The sequence below is a fragment of the Amblyraja radiata genome, chromosome 6, assembly GCF_010909765.2.
Source record: "Amblyraja radiata isolate CabotCenter1 chromosome 6, sAmbRad1.1.pri, whole genome shotgun sequence".
NCBI lineage: Eukaryota > Metazoa > Chordata > Chondrichthyes > Rajiformes > Rajidae > Amblyraja > Amblyraja radiata.
Genome location: NC_045961.1, coordinates 54172860 through 54198886, shown reverse-complemented (window position 1 = coordinate 54198886; position 26027 = coordinate 54172860). Strand labels below are relative to the sequence as shown.

General features: G+C 42.9%; 2 protein-coding genes across 11 annotated transcripts in view; both read right to left on the bottom strand.

The window, feature by feature from the left end:
• Positions 1-26027, bottom strand: part of fry (FRY microtubule binding protein) — a 433098-nt gene that overhangs the window by 101840 nt on the left and 305231 nt on the right. The window lies entirely within an intron of this gene.
• b3glct (beta 3-glucosyltransferase) overlaps positions 1-26027 on the bottom strand; it is a 90939-nt gene that overhangs the window by 25091 nt on the left and 39821 nt on the right. For both annotated transcript variants that reach the window (XM_033022869.1, XM_033022870.1), the window contains exons 6-11: positions 20799-20907; positions 18535-18671; positions 16979-17042; positions 14682-14813; positions 12736-12805; positions 11510-11623 (exon numbers count right to left, since the gene is read on the bottom strand). In XM_033022869.1, coding sequence (XP_032878760.1) covers positions 11510-11623; positions 12736-12805; positions 14682-14813; positions 16979-17042; positions 18535-18671; positions 20799-20907 — 626 coding nt within the window. The remainder of the gene's footprint in view (positions 1-11509; positions 11624-12735; positions 12806-14681; positions 14814-16978; positions 17043-18534; positions 18672-20798; positions 20908-26027) is intronic.

Below are 26027 nucleotides of genomic sequence, written 5' to 3'. Positions count from 1 at the left end.
TTTGTACTTAATCTTGGATTGTATTGTCATATGTCAATAATTTACTGAACTGTATGCCAAAACAGAACAGTACCTTGGAACAGATGATAATAATAAAGAACCATTGGAAAGTGGCTGAATGGACAGATAGATGACAGGTAAAATTGAATATAGAGAAAAGTGTTACACATATTGAACTGAAGAATATGGAACAATATATTCTAAATGGTGTGCAGGAACTGAAGGACCTGGGCGTGTGCTTAAAGTCCTGAAAATTAAACGACACATTGAGAAAATGGTCTGTTAATTAATTCATAAGATCATAAAAGTAGAGAAATTTATTATGTTGAATTATAGGCCACAGCTGAATTATTGCAACGAGTTCAGGTCAGGCCACTTTAGGAAATTATAAAATGATTACCAACAACCATCTGGCTCTTGAACATTGCACATCACTAACCTAAGGACTGCACAGTGGTGCAGCGGGTAGAGCCGCTGCCTCACAGTGCCAGAGACCCGGGTTCAATCCTGACCTCGGGTGCTGTCTGTGTAGTGTGAGTTGAACAGGTACTTCGGATCTGTCTTCACTAAGGAAGACACAAACAATCTCCCAGAAGTACTGGAGGACAGAGGATCTAAGGGGGTAGAGGAACGGAAATAAATTTTCATTAGGCGAGAAATAGTATTGGGTAGGCTAATAGGACCGAAGGATGATAAATCCCCTGGGCCTGATGGTCTGCATCCCAGGGTCCTCAGGGAAGTGGCTCTAGAAATAGTGGATGCATTGGTGATCATTTCCAAAGTTCAATAGATTCAGGATCAGTTCCTGTGGATTGGAGGATAGCTAATGTTATCCCACTTTCCAAGAAAGGAGCGAGAGAGAAACGGGGAATTACAGACTAGTTCGCCTGACTTCGGTGGTGGGAAAGATGCTGGAGTCAATTATTAAAGAGGTAATAATGGGGCATTTGGGTAGCAGTAATAGGATTAGTCCAAGTCAGCATGGATTTATGAAAGAAAAATCATGCTTGACTAATCTTCTGGAATTTTTTGAGGATGTGACAAGTAAAATGGATGAAGGGGTGCCAGTGGATGTAGTGTATCTAAACTTTCAGAAAGCCTTTGATAAGGTCCCGCACGGGAGACTGGTGACTAAAATTAGAGCACATGGTATTGGGGGTAGGGTGTTGACGTGGATAGAAAATTGGTTGACAGACAGGAAGCAAAGAATAAGAGTGAACGGGTCCTTTTCAGAATGGCAGGCAGTGGCGAGTGGAGTGCCGCAAGGCTCGGTGTTGGGGCCGCAACTGTTTATCATATATATTAATGATTTGGAAGAGGGAATTAGGAGGAACACTGGCAGGTTTGTGGATGACACAAAGCTGGGTGGCAGTGTGAACTGTGAAGAGGATGTTAGGAGGTTGCAGGGTGACCTGGACAGGTTGAGTGAGTGGGCAGATGCGTGGCAGATGCAATATTATATAGATAAATGTGAGGTTAATCACTTTGGTGGCAAAAACAAGGGGGCAGATTATTATCTCAATGGGGTTAGGTTAGGTAAGGGGGAAGGTACAGCGAGACCAGTGTCACTGAAAGTTGGCGTGCAGGTACAGCAGGCAGTGAAGAAAGCTAATGGAATGTTGGCCTTCATAACAAGAGGATTTCAGTATAGGAGTAGAAAGGTTCTTCTGCAGTTGTATAGGGCTCTGGTGAGACCACATCTGGAATATTGTGTACAGTTTTGGTCTCTTAATTTGAGGAAGGACATCCTTGTGATTGAAGCAGTGCAGCGTAGGTTCACGAGATTGATCCCTGGGATGGGGGGACTGTCATATGAGGAAAGATTGAAAAGACTAGGGTTGTATTCACTGGAGTTTAGAAGGATGAGGGGTGATCTTATAGAAACATATAAAATTATAAAAGGACTGGACAAGCTAGATGCAGGAAAAATGTTCCCAATGTTGGGTGAGTCCAGAACCAGGGGCCACAGTCTTAGAATAATGGGGAAGCCATTTAAGACTGAAGTGAGAAAAAACTTTTTCACCCAGGGAGTTGTGAATTTATGGAATTCCCTGCTACAGAGGGCAGTGGAGGCCAAATCACTGGATGGATTTAAGAGAGAGTTAGATAGAGCTCTAGGGGCTAGTGGAATCAAGGGATATGGGGAGAAGGCAGGCACGGGTAATTGATTGGGGATGATCAGCAGTGCTGGCTCGAAGTGCCAAATGACCTCCTCCTGCACCTATTTTCTATGTTTCTATGTGTGTGCACGTTCTCCCTGTGACCACATGGGTTTCCTCCAGGTGCTCCGGTTTCCTCCCACATCCCAAAGACGTGCAGATTTGTAGTTGTTGGCCTCTGCAAATTACACCTAGTGCGTAGGGGAGTGGATGAGAAAGTGGCATAACATGGAACTAGTGTGAACAGGGGTGGTCGATGTTCAGCATGGACTCTATGGCCAAAGAGCCTGTTTCTATGCTGTACCACTAAACTGGATGACTCTCTGTGCGCTGGCACCAGAAGTGGATCTGCAATCACGCATTACAATCTCTCCACTCTTTTAAACCTCTACTCCAACAACAGCATTTCTTACTTTTACCTGTACACCGTGGGCAACTTATATGTAATCATTAGAGCCAGGATTTTGCCATAAATGCCATGTGTCTTTTCATGCCTTTTTGGATGATTTCACCTGGATAATGCCTTTTTCACGATCGAGTGCCTAAATCAGCCTTTTTTTGCTGTTTTGCTGAAAGGTTGTGCTATTTTCTCTAGTTGTACTGTGATTACAATGGCATTTTCTATGTTAACACGTTAATATTAATGTTATTATTAACGTGTTAACATAGTATAACTTACAAGAAAATTTCCACCACCGGGGCGAAACCGGGGGCGTAACCGTCGGTCATTCATTTGTTCGTGCCGCTGCCCGCTGGTGCGCTGGTTACACCTAGAATTGCCAAGCACATACATAACTTGTTTCCAAATGTCGATCGCCTAGTTTCCAATGTCAAGAAAATCTTACTCAAAGCACCGTCACGTGTGCAGTTATTCAAGGAAATGGCACCCGAGATTCCGCTACCTCCTCAGCCCGTTTTGACTAGGTGGGGTACATGAATATCTGCTATACTTTACTATGCTGCAAATTTTGAAAAGATAAAAGAAATCGTCAACTGTTTTGAAGAAGAATCTGCTGCAGTCAGGATTGTCAGTGAAATCATGCAGAAAAAGTCCCTCCACCGCGATCTTGTATTTATTGCTTCCAATTTTGCAAACTTCCCACAAGCTATCACTTCCCTTGAGGAACGTGGCGAAACATTAGTGAATAACTTGCAGGTTTTCAGCAAAGTAACTAACGATATTCATAAAGTTCCTGGCGATGCAGGTAAAAACATACAAGTAAAATGTGAGAGAGTGATTTTAGCTAACAAAGATCTTGAAGAAATACAAAACATAGCTAAAGTTCTCAAAGGTAGTTGTAATGCACAAGATATCGACATGAATATAGAGTCAGTAGCTTGTTTCGGGTATGCACCAGTGACCTCAGCTGAGGTAGACAGAAGTTTTTCACAACTGAAGCATATTCTGTCTAACAGATAATATGAAAAAAAATGCAAGTAATTATGTGCAACCAGGCAACTTTGGTCACTTAATGTAGTGTACCTTTATATTATCATTTTAAACCATATTTTGGTGGTGGAAATAAATGCCTTGTATGCCTTTTTTTTGGTCAATAAATGCCTTTTCCGTGCCTTTTTTTGTAATTTTATTATGCCTTTTTGCCTGCCTATTTCCGTTTTTTAGTGCCTAAACATCCTGGCTCGTAAACATGTGTAGTCTTTCCGCAGACCGATAGTACGCATCAAAAAGTTTTTCACTGTACCTCGGTACACGTGACAATAAACTAAACTAACTAAATAAACTCTCTAAACTAAACTTTTCCCCTCATTTAGAAATTGGCTCTGTGTAAAAGACTCTCACAAAAGATTTTGTGCGTACACTCGATCTATTCTTCTCATGATTTTGTACACCTCTACAAGATCACCCATCATCTTCCTGCACTCCAAGGTTTAAACGTTCACTGGTTGGAACAAAATGTACCACTGCATTCATGAAAAAGATCAATGGAAATCCCAACTTAGTTTAATTATAGACGGTTCTGCTCAACCAATTATTTGAAACACTGCATAATAAGACATTTGTATAACAAGTTTTGACATTCATGTCACATATCCAATAGTGTTTGATTAATGATGATGGCAAAGGTTGAAAGTAATCTTTTTTTAGACAAAAAAAAGCAATGATCAATAAAACAAATCATAAATCAATTTGTTAATGCAAGTCCTGCCACTTTACTTTCATATTTAACTCGCCGGTGTTGGTTGTAATACATAAAACATTAATAAGGAATGATAATCACTGCTAGAAACAAGAAACTGCAGATGCTGGTTTACAAAGAAAAACACAAAGTGCTGGAGTAACTCAGCCGGTCAGGCAGCATCTCTGGAGAAAACAGATAGTTGACGTTTCAGGTCTGAGGAAGACTATGACTCCTACCCGCCTGCAAGATGATTATCAAAAATAACAGCAGGATCTTGATCAGTTGGGCAAGTGGGCTGAAGAGTGGCAAATGGAGCTTAATGCAGATCAGTGCAAGGCGTTGCATTTTTGGAAATCAAACCATGGCAGGACCTTCAAAGTGAATGGCAGGGCCCTGAGGAGTGTTGTAGAGCAGAGTCCACGCCGACCATCGATCACCCGTTCACACTAGTTCTATGTTATCCAATTCTACACACTAGAGGCAATACACAGAAGGCAAATCATCTACAAACCCGCAGGTCTGCAGGTTGTGGGAGGAAGAAGGAGCACCCAGAGAAAACGAACACAGTTACAGATAGAACCTACAAACTCCGAACAGACAGCACCCGTAGTCAGGATCAAACCCGGGGCTCAAACGTTGAAAGGCAGTAACTCTACCATTGCGCACTGTGCGCCAATCAAGATTTTTAGAGGACATATGACAGATACATGGATAGGAAGGGTTTAGAGGGATATGGGTCAAATGTAAGCAAATAGTATTAGCCAAGAGTGCCAATGTGGCCTGAGTGGGGACAGTGGGCCAAAGGGCCTATTTCCATGTTGTATGGATCTATGACTCCAAATATATCACTTGAAATACTGAATCAGGATTCAGTTTGTTTTTACACAGTCTGCTCCATTCAATTTTGGTCACCCTGTTATAGGAAAGATGTTGTCAAGCTGGTAAGGGTGCAGAGAAGTTTTATCAGAATGTTGTCAGGACTCGAGCACTCGAGCTCTAGGGTGAGGTTAAGCAGACTGGGACTTTATTCCTTGAAGCATGAGGATGAGGAGTGATCTTACAAAATCATGAGAGGAATAGATTGGGTAAACGCACAGTGTCGTTTGCCCAGAGTAGGGGAATCGAAAAGACATAGGTTTAAGGTGAGGGAAAAGATAGAAACATAAAATTATAGGTGCAGGAGTAGGCCATTCGGCCCATTGAGCCAACACCGCCATTCAATATGATCATGGCTGATCATCTAAAATCAGTACACCGTTCCTTGAAAGCATCCAGTGAATTGGCCTCCACTGCCTTCTGTGGCAAAGAATTCCACAGATTCACAACTCTCTGGGTGAAAATGTTTTTCCTCATCTCAGTCCTAAATGACCTACCCCTTATTCTTAAACTGTGACCCCTGGTTCTGAACTCCCCCATTTTTCCTACATCTAGCTTGTCAAATCCTTTAAGAATTTTATATGTTTCTATAAGATCTCCTTTCATCCTTCTAAATGCCAGTGAATACAAGCCCAGTCGACCCATTCTTTTATCATATGTCAATAACGCCATCCCAGGAATTAACCTGGTGAACCTACTCTGCACTCCCTCAATAGCAAAAATGTTGTTCCTCAAATTAGGAGACCAAAATGCACACACTCCAGGTGCGGTCTCACCAGGGCCCTGTACAACGGCAATATGACCTCCTTGCTCCTAAACTCAAATCCTCTCGCAATGAAGACCAACATGCCATTAGCTTTCTTCACTGCCTGCTGTAGCTGCATGCTTACTTTCAGTGGCTGATATACAAGCACACCCAGGTCTCGCTGCACCTCCCCTTTTCCTAATCTGACACCATTCAGATAATAATCTGCCTTCCTGTTCTTGCCACCAAAGTGGATAACCTCACATTTATACACACTGCCTGCCATGCATCTGCCCACTCACACAACCTATCCAAGTCACCCTGCAGCCTCATAGCATCCTCCTCGCAGCTCACACTGCCACCCAGCTTTGTGTAATTCGCATATTTGGAGATGTTACATTTAATTCCCTTCTCTAAATCATTAATATATATTGTAAATAACTGGCATCCCAGCACCGAGCCTTGCGGACCCCACTAGTCACCGGAGAAAGATGAGGTAACATTTAAACAGGTAAATGGATAGGATAGGTGTAGAGGGGTAAGTTTAGGTAAGTTTAAATTTTGAGTCAAACCAGGGATGTATGAATCAACATTTAAAGAGTAGATGAAAAAAGAAATGACTGCATTTTGTACTGTTACTGAAAATGGAGACCAAAGAAGTTTTCAAGATTTGAAGGATAGATTTGCACTTCGGAACCAAGACTTGTTTAGATACCTCCAACTGAAAGATTATTATAATAAAAAAGTAAGAAGGGAGGCACTAGAAGAAAAGAATCCAGTGGTAGAAGCGATAGTTAATGCGTATCATCAAAAAAACATCAAGGATTATTTCTAAACATTACCGTAGTTTAATTGAATGTCAAGCTAAAACTACATTTTATGTAAAATTTAAGTGGGAAAAGGAATTGAACATCACAATCTCAGAAGAAGAATGGTATCATATGTGTGTAACACTACAGACATCCACTAATTCACAAAAATGGAGAGAATTTAATTGGAAATTTTTGATTTGTTTCTTTATTACGCCTAACAGAAAAAGCAAGCAAATTCTAAGGCAGCAAACATGCTGGAGGCAACGTGGCCAAACAGACGCAAATCATGCACATATCTTCTGGAGTTGCCCAAAAATAGAACCAATTTGGGACAGAGTGAATTCAGTATTAAAGGAGGTATTACGATATATAGTCTCCAAGAAGTGTTCATTTTTATACCTGGGTAATATAACTACAGTGGTGCTGAAGAAAGATCATTACTTGGTTAAAATCCTAGTCACAGCTGGCAGAAAGGCCATTACAAGAAACTGGCTTGCAGCGGACACACCCAGACTTAGACAATGGTTAGACATAGTACAGGAAATATTTGTGATGGAGAAAATGACATATTCTCCAAGAGTGAAAGAAGACGAGTTTAACAGAAAATGGGAAAAATGGATTAGGTATAGAAATAAAGACATCAACACTGTATACTTTTATTGACAATAATGTAAGTTATTGGAAAATGTTTTAATAAGAAAATAGTTCTGTGTACTGCATCATTAATTGTAAACTGACCCCCCCCCCCCGCTGCACTGCTGCACGTTTCACTGCATTGTTGTATGTTTCGTTGTTTTATTTGTGTATGCATAAAAGCAATAAAGATTAAAGTGAAAAAAAAAGTTTAGAGGGCCAAATGCAGGCAGGTGGGACTAGTGTAGATGGAACATGTTGGCCGGTGTGGGCAGGTTGGGCTGAAGGTCCACGCTGTAACACTCTATGACTCTGTGACTATGAGTTCTCTACACTTTTAAAAATAGCAAACTCTCTGCTTGTATCTTGTGCAACTCCACAGGCAGTGAAGAAAGCTCTCTGCTTGACTTTGATGGCTGTTCTAACTGGATTGAAAGATTTGTACTTAATTCATCAAATGGCAGCCTGACAATCCTATCCACCGATAGACACAAAGAGCTGGTGTAACTCAGCAGGTCAGACAGCATCTCTGGACTAAAGGAATGTTGATGTTTCGGGTCGCGACCCTTCTTCAGACTAAGAGTTAGGGGAAAGGGGAAAGGGAAATGATAGATATAGATGGTGATGTAGAGAGATATAGAACAAATGAATGAAAGATATGCCAAAAAAAAAAAATGATAAAGGAAAAAGGCCATTGTTAGCCTTGGCCTAGGTGAAAACAAGCATAGACAATGACTCAACATGACGGCTTTGAAGCTGGTACGACTTGGCTGGGGGAGGGATGAAGAGAGGGGGATGCAAGGGTTACTTGAAGTAGGAAAAATTAATATTCATACCACTCGCACCCGATATACGAGATGCTGTTCCTCCAATTTGTGTTTGGCCTCACTCTGACAATGGGGAGGCCTAGGACAGAAAGGCCAGTGTGGGAATGGGAAGGGGAATTTTAAATCGAAGTCAGGTGAGTGACTACGTGAAGAGCCCGCCAGCCCGCATGCGCGTCTATACGTCAAACGCATGGCGCACGGACAGGCTGGGGGGAACGTCGGTTCCACCAGCAGTAAGTTTAAAAACCTCTCAGGTAAGTGTAAACTTGCTCTGTGGTGTTTGGGTGTACTTTATTTTTCAACAGTCTCTAGGTTTGATTATGGAGAAACCTAGGACCAAACCTAGACGTCCGCGGTAAAACCGGCTGCAGAAGACCACGGTAGTGAAGCTGGTGGCCGTCCATTTCTTCCTCAGAGTCGCTGGCAGCTCCTGCAGCCCCGAAGGGGGGTAAAGCCAAAACTAAAACAGTGAGGCAAGTCCTGTCAGACGATTCAGGCCAGGAGGATACTGCTCCCACATCCATGTCTGATGTGTTCAAAAGGGAACTGCAGATGCTGGAATATCGAAGGTACACAAAATTGCTGGGGAAACTCAGCGGGTGCAGCAGCATCTATGGAGCGAAGGAAATAGGCGACGTTTCGGGCCGTCTGAAGAAGGGTTTCGGCCCGAAGCGTCGCCTATTTCCTTCGCTCCATAGATGCTGCTGCACCCGCTGAGTTTCCCCAGCAATTTTGTGTACCTTCCATGTCTGATGTGTTAGGCCGGTTATCTCAGATGGAGCGTCTTATGGAGAAGATGCTGGCACACAATATGCTCCGTGCTACGGAGGTATACTCAGGCAGTTCTATTCAAATGCCTGCTGCAGCTCCTGGTACAGGGTTGCTAATTTCCCCCCACTCGGACGAGGGGAGTTTTGGAGATCAGTATGCAGCTGACTCCGAATATGAATGTGTGCCGGAGGCCCATGCTGTAATGCATGATATGCGTGATTCGCATAAAGAAGAGTTGCCCGCTCTTGCCTCCAAATTTGCTGTTCCTTCGGGGACAGGCAAGCCACTTCAAGAGGAGTTGGCCAGAAGCATCAGCTACCTCACTTCCCACCAGCTGAAGGGGGAAACTATGGTGGAAACGACTGCGAAATATCCCAGTCCGGAAAATTGTGCAACTTTAAATGTGCCCTTAGTTAACGCTTTTATTTGGGGTTATATTGGGTCCAATACCAAATCCAAAGCTTCAACGGATCCTGAGGCTATTGTCTGCAGGCATCACAGCCTTTGCTAGATCAATCGATGGCGTTCAATTATCGGAAGTTCAGCAGGATGCTATGGCACTGCTTTGCAATGCTCATTTTGAAATGAACTGTTTCCGGAAAGACGCCATCAAACCAGAACTGAACCCAAAGTTCGCACATTTATGCAAGGCCAGAAATATTCAGCTTCCAAAATTCCTCTTCGGAGAAGACTTGAGCAAACAGGGTTTATGGTCATAAAAAATTTATTAGTCATAAAAAAACACACAGAGGGTATCGGTGCAGACCAGCAACTATTCTGTGGTTTCATACAGCTGTTCTAAAGTTTGACGCGCATGCGGGCTGGCGGGCTCTTCACGTAATCCCTCACTTCAACTTCTCATAAAATAAAGATCAAACTTCAAACGGTAAGTTCTCCTTTAATCTTCCCATTAAAGTGTTTGGCAACCGGGAGATCAGGTAGGTCCAGGTGGACTGAGCTTAGGTGTTCAGCGATCGGCCAGTCTACGTTTGGTCTCGTCGATGTGTAAGTCTACACCTTGAACAACGGATACAGTTGAAGAGTTTGGAGGTGCAAGTGAACCTGAAAGGATTGTCGGGGTCCCTGGAGAGAGCCGAGGGAGGAAGTATAGGGACAGGTGTTGAATCTCCTGCGGTTGCAGGGAAAGGTACCTGGGAAGGGGGTGAGAAAGGATGAGTTAACCAGGGAGTTGCGGAGGGAACGGTCTACAGAAGGCAGAAACGGGTGGAGATGGGAAAATGTGACTAGTGTTGGGATCTCGGTGTAGGTGGAGAAAATGTTGGAGGATTATGTGTTGTATGCGACAGCTGATGGGGTGAAAGGTAAGGACGAGGGGGACTCTGTCCCTGTTGCGACTAAGGGGAGGGGGAGCAAGAGTGGAGCTGCAGGGTACTGAGGTGACATGTGTGAGGATCTCATCTATGATGGAAGAGAGGAATCCCTGTAACCTGAAGAATGAGGACAGCTCGGTTGTCCTGGTATGGAACACCCATTCATCTTGGGTGCAGATGCGGCGTAGACGGAGAAATTGGGTGTGGGGAATAGAGTCTTTGCAGGAGGCAGGGTGGTAAGAAGTGTAGTCTAGATAGTTGTGTGAGTCAGTAGGTTTATAATAGATGTGTTCAAGAAGGAACTGCAGATGCTGGAAGATCGAAGGTACACAAAAATGCTGGAGAAACTCAGCGGGCGCAGCAGCACCTATGGTTTATAATAGACGTCAGTTGATGGTCCATATCCTGTGATGGAGACAGTGAGATCAAGAAAGGAGAGGTCTCTTATGAGATAATTACAATAAATTGAATACAATACAATATAGGGACAGGTGTTGCATCTCCTGCGGATGCAGGGAAAGGTACCTGGGGAGGGGGTGGTTTGGGTGGGAAGGGATGAGTTGACCTGGGAGTTGCGGAGGAAACTGTCTCTGCGGAAGGTGTAAAGGGGTGGAGTTGGGAAGATGTGACCCGTTGGAGGTGGCGAAAATGTCGGAAAATCCTATCCACTGCTCTTAACCCTGACTGCAGACCAACATGGGCAAACTTCCTGCAGTGCACCTCATCCCACAAAATGAATTGCAGAATCGCATTGAAGCTGTGTCTCGTTCAAGGCAAAGGCTCGACCATTACCGCCTTACGGTTTACCATTACGTTAAGGCAGCATCTCTGGAGAAAAAGAATAGGTAACGTTTCGAGTCGGATCTCGAATCTATCGAAAGAATGGTAGACACAAAGTGCTGGAGTAGCTCAGTGGATCAGGCAGGAACTCTGGAGAAAAAAAAGTGGGTGACGTTTCGGGTCGGAATCCATCTTCAGACAATTATCTAAAGAATAATTGGTTGCGTTCTAATTCATTTATTACAGTATTTAGTTCTGCAAGGTTAGTTCTTACGCTCCAACAATGAAAAGACATTTCTGGCACAGTGCACGAATTGTTCCCACAATACTGGGACACTGTAGGGTTTTTTATCGTAAATAAATGGAAAAGAGTGAAACGTCAACATTTTTCTTGTGAAATGTTGATGTGGGAATCCAGCATGTTGGCGACCTACCTCTTTCAGTGTTTGGTATCCCCAGGTACAGCGTCGGGATTGAATCGTCCATGTGATCACTGTAGTATTCTATCAGGGCTACTTCCTTTTCCCATGTCTTCTTGACAATGGGTACTACAGGATAGAGGAAAAACATTCTAAATAAAACTAGAACATTTTAGTTTAAACATGAGAACCGAATAATGCTATCTGTGCGGCTTCAGGGGGTGCCTGCTGAACCGGACCCCCGTGGCCGAACGGAAGATCCAGCAGATCACGGCCTGGAAGGGTGAAGCGACTGAGCCGGCCCCCCAAAGTCCAGAGACCAGAAGGATGGAGCCAGCAACGGTGGATGCGAAGGGAAAGGTGAGAGATCAGTAGGAGAGCAGAGGGAATCGGGGTCTGTCCTACCGCGCCCTCGTGGTCGGCTGCGGGAGGCACCCCCGGGCACAAAGATGGACGGGCGAGGAGAGGGACGTTGCGTCCATGGAAGGAGACGGCTGGAGGCCCGCAACTGTCTGGGACTTGCCTGGAACAGGCACCGCTCATAAGGACTGAAGCATGGACTTTGAAAATGGTGCCAAAACATGGAGCCTCTTGCATGTGGCCTCAGTAATCTATTCCTGTAAACTTGTAAATCAAGGATGGGTAATCAGAAATGGCGGCAGTGCTTACCCAGAAGGCCACATGCTACAGAAAGTGCCCCGGATGCAGATAGATGGCGCTGAGACAGGAATACTCTCAGTCAGTTCTTTTGGGCATGGGATGTGGATGGTGATTCTGACTTACGTAAAATCTGACTTACCTAAGGGTTCGATCCTGACTACGGGTGCCGTCTGTACGGCGTTTGTATGACCTCCCCATGACCAGCGTGGCTTTTCCCCGGGTGCTCTGGTTTCCTCCAACACTCCAAAGACGTACAGGTTTGTAGGCTAATTATCTTGGTAAAATTGTAAATTGTCCCTGGTGTGTTAGTGTGCGGGGATCGCTGGTCATCGCGGACTCGTTGGGCCGAAGGACATGTTTCTGCGTTGTATATCCAAACTAAACTAATTTCACTGAATGTAACTTATGTAAGCTGGGACATATGTTATATATATATATATTACAGATTCATTGTGTGCCTATCCAAACTATTGCACAGTCCCAATTGAAAGCTTTAACAATAACACAATATTCGGACACTGGATTTTGGGTTATATGATGCAAAAATGCTTTAAACGTATAATACATGATCAGGCACTTACTTCTTTCCCGATGGAATTTTTGGCAGGTTTTTACTGCAAAAAATATGTTTTCCTTCTCTACTAATTTACCCTGTAAAAAGATAGATTAAAAAAATTCGATTTACATTTATATCAACTTTACACTTAGGAATGCTACAAAAACTAAATGTAGCCAAGTGTCAAGTTCAGAGTGTTTAATTGTCATATGTGCTGACAAAGAACAATGAAAGTCAGAGTCGTACAGCCTGGAAACACACCTGTTGGCCCAAAATGAACATGCCAACCAAAATAGCCCACCTACAATAGTCCCACCTGCCTGCATTTGGCCCATATACCTCTAAACATTTCCTACCCTGTCCAAATGCGTTTTAAAAGTTGTGATGACACCTGCCATGACTACCTCCTCCGGCAGCTTGTTCCAAACAACCCACCACCCTTTGGGTGAAAACGTTGCCCCTCAGGTTAAATCTTTAAAACTTCACCCCCCCCCCCTCACCCCACAGTTTCAACCTATGGTTCTTGAATCCCCTTCTCTGGGAGAAGGACTGCTAAAAAAGTAGTGCATTCACCTTATCGATTCCCCTCATGATTTTTTTAATACACTATAAGAACACCCCTCATCCTCCTGCACTCCAAGGAATAAAGTCCTAGCCTGCCCAACCTCTCCCTGTAGCCCAGACCCTCGAGTCCTGGCAACATTCTCGTACATCTTCTCTGTACCATTTTCAGTTCAACAACATCCTTCCTGTAGCAGAATGACAGAAATTGAATACAATATTCCAAATGTGGTCTCATCAATGTCTTGTACAAGGAAGGGAGAGATAGAGATTGGAAGAGGCTGCCCAGGTTTGGCCCACAACACATCTCAAAAACCTTTCCTATCCATGTTTTAAATGGCTTTAAACGGCACCATTGTAGCTGTCTCTACAGCTCGATAAATATATGTATCACCCTCTGCGTGAAGAAATTACTCCTCAGGTCTTAGTTTAGTTTAGATACAGCATGGAAACCGGCCCTTCAGCCCACAGGATCCACGCCGACCATCGATCAACTGCTCACACTAGGTCTACGTTATCCCACTTTCGCATCCACTTCCTCCACACCAGGGGCTATTTACAGAGGCCGATTAAGCTACAAACCCGCACGTCTTTGGGATGTGGGAGGAAACCGGAGCACCCGGAGGAAACCCACGCGGTCACAGGAAGAACATGCAAACTCCACACACAGACAGCACCTGAGGTCAGGATTGAACCCAGGTCTCTACCGTTATGTGGCAGCCACTTAAATCTTTCCCTTCTCACTTTGCCCTCCAATTCTGGACTCCTTGACCCTGGGAAAAAGACAGACCATTTACTTTATCTTTGTCTCTCATGATTTTGTATATCTCTATAAGGTTTCTTATTATTTTTGATTTTCCAAACTTACCCTATTAAGTCTGAAGGAAAGATTACAAAGACCACAGGGGAATGGGAATGCAATGGCATATAGTTGCAATAAGGTGACAGAATGTCGACAACCTGTGAGGATGCCCATTAGTTTAGAGGTACAGCGCGGTAACTGGCCCTTCGCCCACCGAGCTCTCACCGACCAGCGATCACCCCGTATGTTAACACTATCCTACACACCAAGGACAATTCATAATTCTTACCGAAACCAATTAACCTACAAACCTGCACGTCTTTGGAGTGTGGGAGCAAACCGGAACACCTGGAGAAAACCCACATGGTCACGGGGAGAATGTGCAAACTCCCTACAGACAGCACTCATAGTCAGGATCAAACCCGGGTCACTGGCGCTGTAAGGTAGCAAGTCTACACTGGTGCTGTAAGGCAGCCATCATGCCGCCCCATTATTATGCCTCTTGAAACAAAACTCCCAAAGTCAATTACAAATATGTGACAATGTTTGAACGGATGACAAAATGGTCAACATTCAACCACAGATATATATCTTAATAATCCACTCACACAGAATGGAAGATAGGTATGAAATGTGGTGGCACAGTTGGCTGCTTCAGATGAGGTTACATCTTCCGTACAAAACTCTCTCACCGGTGTCAGCGAGGGACCCTTAGACCCTTGTGAAATAAAAAGTGCAATCTGCAAAAGAAAAATTCCGTTAATATCCATTCCAAATCCAAAGAAAAGCAACTCAAAATTAAAGTTATACACAAAGTGCTGCAGTAAAACTCCGCGTGTCAGGCAGCATCTCTGGAGAACATGGATAGGTGATGTTTTGGGTTGGAATCCTTCTTCAGTCTGATTGTGGTAGCGGGGAGGGTAGGAAAGCTGGAAAAGAGAGGTGGGAGCGGGACAAAGCCTGGCGAGTGATAGGTAGATACAGGTGAGGGGGTGGGGTCGATAGGCAGATGGGTGGATAAAGGCAAAAAGTGTGAGATAAGGAGATAAGGAAAGAAGAGCCATGAAATGTGAAGTCAGAGCAGCACAGTGGCGCAGCAGCAGAGTTGCAGCCTTACACCGGCAGAGACCTGGGTTCGATCCTGACCTCCGGTGCTATCTGTACGGAGTTTGCGTGTCCTGCCTGTGACTGCGTGCGTTCTCTCCGGCTGCTCCGGTTTCCTCCCACATTCCAAAGATGTGCAGGTTTGTAGGTTAATTGGCTTCTGTAAATTGTTCTTCGTGTGTAGGATAGATCTAGTTTATGGGTAATCGCTGGTCGACGCAGACTCGGATGGCTGATGGGCCTGTTTTGATGTTGTATCTCTAGATTAAACTAAACTAAACTAAGGCAAAGGAATTAAGGTAGAAGGGGACAGTGAGAAGGAGAAATGGTGGGGCACAGGAAAGAGAGCGGGAGAAAGGAGGGAGGATTTGTACGTTCGTTACCTAAAATTGGGGAATTCAATGGTCATACTGCTGGTTGTAAACTATCCAAGTGGAATACGAGGTGCTGTTCTTCCATTTTGCATGTGACCTCACATTGGCATAGGAGGAGGACCAGGGCAGATAAGTCAGTGTGGGAATGGGAAGGGTAGTTTAAATGTTTAGCAACTGGGAGATAAATTGTCGCATCAGGCTGAAACATGTCTGTAGCATCTGCAGATCGATACTCCAAAAGGTTAACTCCATTTACAGCCAGCCTTCTCCACTTCAAAGTAGGATACAAGGAACTGCAGATGCTAGTTACCAAAGAAAAAAATCATAAAGTGCTGGAGTAACTCAGCGGGTCAGGCAGCATCTCTAGAAAACATAGATGGGTGACATTTCATGTCAAGTCACTTCTTCAACCAGAAGTCACCTATCCATGTTCTCCAGAGATGATACCTGACCCGCTGAGTTACTCCAACACTTTGTGTTCCTTGAAAAATGGGATTTGCTAGCTGTCATTTTAGACAGCACAGGTAGGTAGCAAGTCTGTTAGAGCTGCTACCTTACGGCATCAGTGATCCAGTTTCCATCCTGACTATGGGTGCTGTCAGTTCGGAGTTTGTACGTTCTCCCTGTGACGGCATGGGTTTTCTCCAAGTGCTCTGATATTTTCCCAAACTTCAAAGACGTACAGGTTTGTAGGTTAATTGGCTTCTATAAATTGTAATTGCCCCCTAGTGTGTAGGACAGTGCAAGTTTACGGTGCACAGCAAATTGTTTAGAAGGATGAGGGGTACCTCACTGAAACTTACCGAATAGTGAAAGGCTTGGATAGAGTGGATGTGGATGATTTACCACTAATGGGGGAGTCTGGGACCAGAGGCCACAGCCTCAAAATAAAGGGACATACTTTTAGAAAGGAGACGAGGAGGAATTTCTTTAGTCAGAGAGTGGTGAATCTGTGAAATTCATTGCCACAAAAGACTGTGGAGGCCATGTCATTGGGTATTTTTAAAGTGGAAATTGACCGATTCTTGATTAGTATGGCTGTCAGAAGTTATGGGGACTGTCAGGAGAATGGGGTTGAGAGGGAAAGATAGATCAGCCATGATTAAATGGTGGTGTAGACTTGATTGGCCAAATGGCCTAATTCTGCTCCTATAACGTATGAACTTATAAATGGCTGGCAGGGCCGATTCTTACTTAGTCGATGTGCATCATTGCTCTTCATCGACAGTAATTTAGAGATATTGTTGGAATATCTTAAATGTGCAAGTCAGCACGCAGATCGTTACACAATAAAACACATCTTTACACAACACAAATGAAGAACGATGAAAGTAATCAAAACATATTCAATGATTCTAACACATGGAAAGGCTGATGGTAGGTAGCAACCACTTACACCAATCTAAGCAATCTTCACTATTACTCACCTCATGTTTCAAGTCAATAGTAAAATCCGAAGAAGGCTTTTCATTCCTCAATTGTTTTGCAAGTCTGTTAGAGATGAAGTTAATGCAAAAGCTGAGTCTGAATATATTGTTGAGAGTCAATATTCTCTGTGATATACTAAATTAAATGATTTTCTTGCACTCTGAGGCGTAATGGTTAGAATTTCCGACACAGCACAGGATCAAATTAAACTGGCACATCTGTACATTTGTCATCATAAAATAGTTTAACTTTAGTTTAGTTTAGAGATACAGCATAGAAACAGCGATCCCCCACATTAATACTATCCTACAAACACTAGGAACAATTTACAATTTTACCCAAGCCAATTAACCTACCAACCTGGACGTCTTTGGAGTGTGGGAGGAAACCGAGTAGCCGGAGAAAACCCACACAGGTCACAGGAAGAATGTACAAACTCTGTACAGACAGCACCTGTCTTGATCGAACCCGGATCACTGGCGCTGTAATGCAGCAACTCTACCGCTACGCCACCCTGTCACCATATACATCAAACATGATCTCAAAGTACAATTAAAGTAACTCAGTGGGTCAAGTAGATAAGGATGAAAGAGGCCCCTCAGGTTCATATTAAATCTTACCCCTTTTTCGTTTAGTTTAGTTTAGAGATACAGCGCGGAAACAGGCCCTAAATAGGCGATAACATAGAACTAGTGTGAAGTCAGATGTGTACAGCAATTCGTTCTTCCCCTGCACAATTAAAGCATGGAATAATCTCGACCAAACTATAGTTACCCAACCAGATGCAACTAAATTTAATTTAAAGTAGCTCTTTCTTCCCAATAACCCTTTCTGGCTTAAGCCCTCCCTTCACCACCTCCAGTTTAAATTCCATTTGGAATATTTTGGAGGACCAAGAAACCAAGAACCAAGAACGGGTGATCACTGTTCGACCTGGACCAAAGGGTCTATTTCAATGCTGTATCTCTAAATTAAATTAAACTAAACTAGCAGCAGATCACTGGAACACCGTGAGCACTGATTTAAAGTTTTGGGCAAAAAATACAAGGAGCATCTAAGTAAAGCCTTTCTCATACCCAGAGTAATTAAGATTGGGATCACACTGCTATAAAGGTAGTGGATTTATTCAAGACTAAAGGCATTGGAGAGACAAGTTACATGGTTTAGAAACAAGTGGAAGAACAGGAATGGTGGAATTGCTGGACTAGAAGGAATCACAGACTTCATCCTTTTGAAAGCTCTTTTATTCTTAACACACACAGACATTGAGGAGCTATTTCAGACCACATCAAAAGATAGAGGAGTAGAAACAAAGAACTGCAGATGCTGGTTTATACCAAAGATAGACATAAAGTGCTGGAGTAACTCAGCGGGTCAGGAGAAAAGGATGGGTGATGTTTCGGGTCGGGACCCTTCATCAGATGAAAAGATAGTCGGCTTACGTGAGTTTAGCCACAAGGTCATTGTGATTATCTCAACTGCACAATGCAGGTACTGTAGAATCAGGAAGGATGGGGATTAACAGCGAACGGTAACAAACAAATCAGTAACTGACCTGTTGACAAGTGGAAGGCTCATAGACCAGCCTGCAGCAAAATCGGGGTACTTAAAAACTACGGGATCTTCAGCAAACGCATAATGATGAATGATTGTCGATTGTTCGTCATGTAATGCCTTTCCTAAGAACCACTCCTGAAACATATTAATTATTTCAAGTCAAGATTCATTATTATTGTCATGTGTACAGAATCGTAACAATGAAATTCTTACTTGCTGCAGCACAACAGATGTGCAACCATACAACTCTGTAAACACCAAAATAGTCAGTGAAAAGAGGCCGACCAACATGTCCCATCTACACTAGTCCCACCTGCCTGCATTTAACCCATATCCCTCTAAAAAAAAAAAAAAATAAAAATAAATAAATGGATTTATTATTAAACCTATCATATCCATGTACCTGTCTAAATGATAAACGTTGTAAATAACAAAAAAAGTTCAGTATATACAGGAGATAGATAGATAGATAGATAGATAGATAGATAGATAGATAGATAGATGAAAAATAAACAAGCAATAAAAGTTTATATTTTATGTATATATTCATATTTAGTATATACTATATATTCTACAGGCACCATGCCTGCTAGTATGTGTTTTTACATTTTTCGTGTTTGATTTATGCATTTTTGAATGCTCACTTAAAACACATGGTGCCTCTATTATATTATCTGATTATATTTAAAATGCGGCACAGTGGTGCAGCTGGTAAATTTGCTGCCTCACAGCGCCAGAAACCAGGTTCGATCATGACTGGGCGTTACATGTGTGTGGAGTTTGCATGTTCTCCCTGAGACATCGTGGGTTTTCTCCGGGTGCTCCGGGTTCAATCCCATACATCAAAGACCTACAGGTTTGTGGGTTAATTGGCTTCCATAAAGTGCCCCTCGTGAGCAGTGAGTGGATGAGAAAGCGGGATAACGTAGAATTAGTGTGTACAGGCGATCTATGGTAATTGCGGACTTGGTGGACCGAAGGGCCCGTTTTCATGCTGCATCTCTAAACTAAACTAAAGGAGAATTGTGGGGCAGTTTTTTTTACACAGAGAGTGGTAGGTGTCTGTGATACGCTGCCACGGGTGGTGGTGGAGGTAGATACAACAGTGGCATTTAAGAGGGTTTTAGATAGACACATGGATATGCAGGGAATGGGGGAGTATGCAGGTAGATAAGAGTTGGTCTTGGCATCATGTTCAGCACAGACATTGTGGGTTGAAAGGCCTGTTCCTGTGTTGTACTGTTCTACGATCCACATGTACATATGTTACATAATTTAAAATATTAGAAGCATCTAGCTATAGCATGCATTTTAAATGCACCCTGAGTTCAAATAAAGCTCACCTGAAAGATATATTGCTCCATGTTATAAATAGACCAATCTACCAAGCTTAATATTGACAAGTATTTTAACAAATGCTTACATGCAATGATTACTGGAACAATCACATGAACCTGGCATTTTCTGAAACTTCAATTATAAAATGGATAATTTTGCATAATTAAATATAGTCAACATTTATAAAATCCTGATAAAGCTATTAGATGAGACTACTGTGATGTGGATTAATTAGTTATAATAGTTTTCACATCCAACTACATATTATTAAATAAATAGGCACCTTGTGCAATGGGCAATATTAATACAGGTCCACCACCAATTTTCTGGCACCCTTGGTTCCAGAGCCTTTCTGGATTATCCATTTTGCCAGACCAACAGAGATCACGACCTCTGAGAGGGGTCCAATGGTACCAAAACAGTGTGCCTAGGTCGCTGGGGGGGTATGAATCAGCCTTGGAAGTCGGCTATGGGAAGGGATCTGCTGGCTCCAGAGTTCCACAGCCTCAGGGGGCAAATTGAACCCGCCGAAAAGCCGCAGAAGTCACAATAATGTCGAGATTGGCCGCCTCATAGAAACATAGAAGATAGGTTCAGAAGTAGGTCATTCGGCCCTTTGAGCCAGCACCGGCATTCAATATGATTATGGCTGATCATCCAAAATCAGTGCCCCATTCCGGCTTTTTCCCCCAGATCCCTCGAGTCCCCTAGCCCTAAGAGCTAAATCTAACTCTCTCTTGAAACCCAACCTAGGCACCACGTTTTCGGGGGGGGGGGGGGGGACTTCTGGGGGGGTGAGGGGAATTTCAAGTGCTCTTTCGTTATTTTGTCCGGATGAAAGGAGGTGCCGGACCAGCAGTTGCCAGAAAGTGGGTGGAGGACATGTGCCCACAGTTCCAAGGGATTTCTCACACACTCAAATACCTTTCTCTTGTCGTATCTACGAAGGACCTCCAGCAGCTTTGTTATTTTAACCCTAGTTTGTTCTTCACAGAAGAAAATCCAGGACTTCTTGCCGTAAGTCGAAGCAAGGCTGATGAGAAATAAAAGCCTTATCACAAGGCTGATTTTGATCTCAAACTAAATCACAAGATATCCTTGGAATCACTTTACATTAAGAGCCAGAGACACAAGTAATTGCATTCGAGGTCAGCAGGAGGTGCCCTTGGGGCACGAAGGCTGAAGGTGGCCGGACGGGGAGAAGGCGACGGTTCACGGGACATTCTAGATGGAGGCAACGGCTGCAACATGCGCTTTTGATTTAGAGGGATGTAGAGTCTGAAGAAGGGTCGACCCGAAACGTCACCTATCCATGTTCTCCAGAGATGTTGCCTGACCCACTGATTTACTCCAGTACTTTGTGTTTATCCATCAGATGGATGCTGAGCACAAATTAAACTTCCTTGACAGTTCTAAGCCATGGTTGCTTGCTGAGAAGATTTACGAGGATATACAGAGGTATATAAGATCATGAGAAGAATTGATGGGGTGAATGCACAGAGTCTCTTACCCAGAGTACGGGAATCAAGAACCTGAGGGCATAGATTTAAGGTGAGGTGGGAAAGATTGTTTTTTTTTGTTTTTTAAATTTATTTTATTAGAAGCAATTGCACAGGAATAAGGCTATCGACATGACAGTTTTTAACATTGAAACCTAAATTTAAAAAAATAAAAAGAGAAAAAAGGAGAGCATGAAGAAAAAGAAGTAAAATAAAAGAAAGACACGAAAAGACCCCTAAACTACCAAAGAAGTGCAAGAGGGAAGAAGAGAAATAAGAAAAAAGAAGATGGAGATATACCTCCCCCCCCACCGCGTCAGTTTTATATTTGTGTTTAACCATTCTGTTGTTGCAGAAATTCAGTGAAAGGCGACCATGTTTTGAGAAATTGATCTGCTTTTTCAGCCAAAACAAGCCTAGTGTTTTCTAAATGTAGTGTCTCGGACATATCAGTTTTTTCATATCTTTTTCCAAAATTTGAGTTTTTTTGCAGTTTTTTCGCCATAGTCAAGGAAACGTCTTTGAAATGTCATTAGCTTAGAACAGGCCTCTGACATACCTAATGTGATCTGTTTTATATCTGGTTCCAGTTTAATTTTATGTATTTTAGAGAAGATATCAAATATTCCCCTCCTGAGGTTTTGTGTCTTTATACAGGAAGCAAAAGAATGGGTTAAAGTCGCTTCTTGGAGGTGGCATTTATCACAAATAGGGGAGATGGTTGGGAAGATCCTATTCAATTTAGTCTTTGAATAGCAAAGTCTATGCAGTATTTTAAATTGTATCAGAGAGTGCCTGACATTGAGAGAGCAATAATGTATGTACAGTAGGCTTTCCTCCCAGATATCCTTTGAAATTAATGAACCCAACTCGTTTTCCCATGCTCGCCTATATATCTCAGAAGATGGGGTATGCGCAATTAAAAGAGTGTTATAAATGTAGGATGTTAACTTGCTTGTGTCGGCATATCTATTCATACACTCATCTAGTATATCTGGACACATAAAATGACAGCTTGTGTATATGTTTTCACATAATCTCGGATTTGAAGATATCTAAAAAGATTGCTTGCTTTCAAATGATATTTCTCCTGTAGTTCTTGAAACGAGTGGAAAATCCCATTCTCAACAATAAGAAGAGGGCATTCACAATTAAGTTCCACCTTACCCTGTGAACTTCCAGCAGGAGCAGAAACCTCTGGTTAATAACCATATAACAATTACAGCACGGAAACAGGCCATCTCGGCCCTACAAGTCCGTGCCGAACAATTATTTTCCCTTAGTCCCGCCTGCCTGCACTCATACCATAACCCTCCATTCCCTTCTCATCCATATGCCTATCCAATTTATTTTTAAATGATACCAACGAACCTGCCTCCACCACTTCCACTGGAAGCTCATTCCACACCGCTACCACTCTCTGAGTAAAGAAGTTCCCCCTCATGTTACCCCTAAACTTCTGTCCCTTAATTCTGAAGTCATGTCCTCTTGTTTGAATCTTCTCTATTCTCAAAGGGAAAAGCTTGTCCACATCAACTCTGTCTATCCCTCTCATCATTTTAAAGACCTCTATCAAGTCCCCCCCTTAACCTTCTGCGCTCCAGAGAATAAAGACCTAACTTATTCAACCTTTCTCTGTAACTTAGTTGTTGAAACCCAGGCAACATTCTAGTAAATCTCCTCTGTACTCTCTCTATTTTGTTGACATCCTTCCTATAATTGGGCGACCAAAATTGTACACCATACTCCAGATTTGGTCTCACCAATGCCTTGTACAATTTTAACATTACATCCCTGCTTCTATACTCAATGCTCTGATTTATAAAGGCTAGCATACCAAAAGCTTTCTTTACCACCTTATCTATATGAGATTCCACCTTCAAGGAACTATGCACGGTTATTCCCAGATACCTCTGTTCAACTGCATTCTTCAATTCCCTACCATTTACCATGTACGTCCTATTTTGATTTGTCCTGTCATAGAGATCTCCCACCATTTTAATTCCTGAGTTTTTCCATTGTGCAAGCGCCTTATCTAAAGTAGACAGTTTAAACGAGGGATTGTTAGTGATTGGTAGAAGAAGAGAGAAATTTCCCAGTTTGAGACTTAATTTCAACTGTTTCCAAATACGTAGGGTACTGTGTATTATCGGATTCTGCTCATACGTTGATTTATTCAGATGTGTTGGAGAAAGAAGAATCGCGCCTATATTAAAAGGCAAACAATCTTCCCTCTCCATTTTTAACCAATTTACCTGTTGACATGTATCATCCATCCAGTAATGTGGGGGGAAAGATTTAATAGGATCCGAGAGACAAGGTTGGTATCCATCATGGATATGGGATATATAGTATTCCATGCATAGAAACATAGAAAATAGGTGCAGGAGTAGGCCATTCGGCCCTTCGAGTCTGCACCGCCATTCAATATGATCATGGCTGATCATCCAACTCAGTATCCTGTACCTGCTTTCTCTCCATACCCCCTGATCCCTTTAGCCACAAGGGCCACATCTAACTCTCATTTAAATATAGCCAATGAACTGGCCTCAACTACCTTCTGTGGCCATAGATTTCCATAGATTTACCACTCTCTGTGTGAAAAATGTTTTTCTCATCTCGGTCCTAAAAGACTTCCCCCTTATCCTTAAACTGTGACCCCTTGTTCTGGACTTCCCCAACATCAGAAACAATCTTCCTGCATCTAGCCTGTCCAATCCCTTAAGAATGTTGTAAGTTTCTATAAGATCCCCCCTCAATCTTCTAAATTCTAGTGAGTAAAAGCCGAGTCTATCCAGTCTTTCTTCATATGAAAGTCCTGCCATCCCAGGAATCAGTCTGGTGAACCTTCTCTGTACTCCCTCTATGGCAAGAATGTCTTTCCTCAGATTAGGAGACCAAAACTGTATACAATATTCCAGGTGTGGTCACACCAAGGCCCTGTACACTGCAGTCGAACCTCCCTGCTCCTATACTCAAATCCTTTTGCTATGAATGCCAACATATCATTCGCTTTCTTCACTGCCTGCTGCACCTGCATGCCTACATTCATTGACTGGTGTACCATGACACCCAGGTCTCGTTGCATCTCCCCTTTTCCTAATCGGCCACCATTCAGATAATAGTCTACTTTCCTGTTCTTGCCACCAAAGTGGATAACCTCACATTTATCCACATTATACTGCATATGCCATGCATTTGCCCACTCACCCAACCTATCCAAGTCACCTTGCATCCTCCTAGCATCCTCCTCACAGCTAACACTGCCCCCCAGCTTCGTGTCATCCGCAAACTTGGAGATGTTGCATTCAATTCCCTTGTCTAAAAAATCATTAATATATATTGTAAATAGCTGGGGTCCCAGCACTGAGCCTTGCGGTACCCCACTAGTCACTGCCTGCCATTCTGAAAAGGACCCGTTTACTCCTACTCTTTGCTTCCTGTCTGCCAGCCAGTTCTCTATCCACATCAATACTGAACCCCCAATACCGTGAGCTTTAAGTTTGTATACTAATCTCTTCCTTGGGACCTTGTCGAAAGCCTTTTGAAAGTCCAGATATAACACACCCACTGGTTCTCCCTTATCCACTCTACTAGTTACATCCTCGAAAAATTCTATAAGATTCGTCAGACATGATTTACCTTTCATAAATCCATGCTGACTTTGTCCAATGATTTCACCACTTTCCAAATGTGCTGCTATCCCATCTTTAATAACTGACTAGCAGTTTCCCCACTACCGATGTTAGACTAACTGGTCTGTAATTCCCCGTTTTATCTCTCCCTCCTTTTTTAAAAAGCGGGGTTACATTAGCTACCCTCCAATCCTCAGGAACTACTCCAGAATCTAAAGAGTTTTGGAAAATTATCACTAATGCATCCACTATTTCTGGGGCTACTTCCTTAAGCACTGGGATGCAGCCTATCTGGCCCTGTGGATTTATCGGCCTTTAATCCATTCAATTTACCTAACACCACTTCCTGACTAACCTGGATTTCACTCAGTTCCTCCATCTCATTTGACCCCCAGTCCCCTGCTATTTCCGGCAGATTATTTATGTCTTCCTTAGTGAAGACAGAACCAAAGTAGTTATTCAATTGGTCTGCCATGTCCTTGTTCCCCATGATCAATTCACCTGTTCCTGAATGCAAGGGACCTACATTTGTTTTAACTAATCTTTTTCTCTTCACATATCTATAAAAACTTTTGCAGTCAGTTTTTATGTTCCCTACCAGTTTTCTTTCATAATCTATTTTCCCTTTCCTAATTAAGCCCTTTGTCCTCCTCTGCTGGACTCTGAATTTCTCCCAGTCCTCTGGTAGGCTGCTTTTTCTGGCTAATTTGTATGCTTCATCTTTTGTTTTGATACTCTCCCTGATTTCCCTTGTTATCCACGGATGCACTACCTTCCCTGATTTATTCTTTTGCCAAACTGGGATGAAAAAAGGTATGGAAAAGGTACAGAGAAGATTTATGAGGATGTTGCCAGGACTCGGCCTAAGCTCTAGGGAGAGGTTGAGCAGGCTAGGACTTCATTCCTTGGAGCGCAGGAAGCAGAGGGGTTATAGAGGTTATAAAATCATGAGAGGAATAGATAGAGTGAATGTAGTCTTTTATCCAGGGTAGGGGAAATAGAGGACCAGAGGACATAAG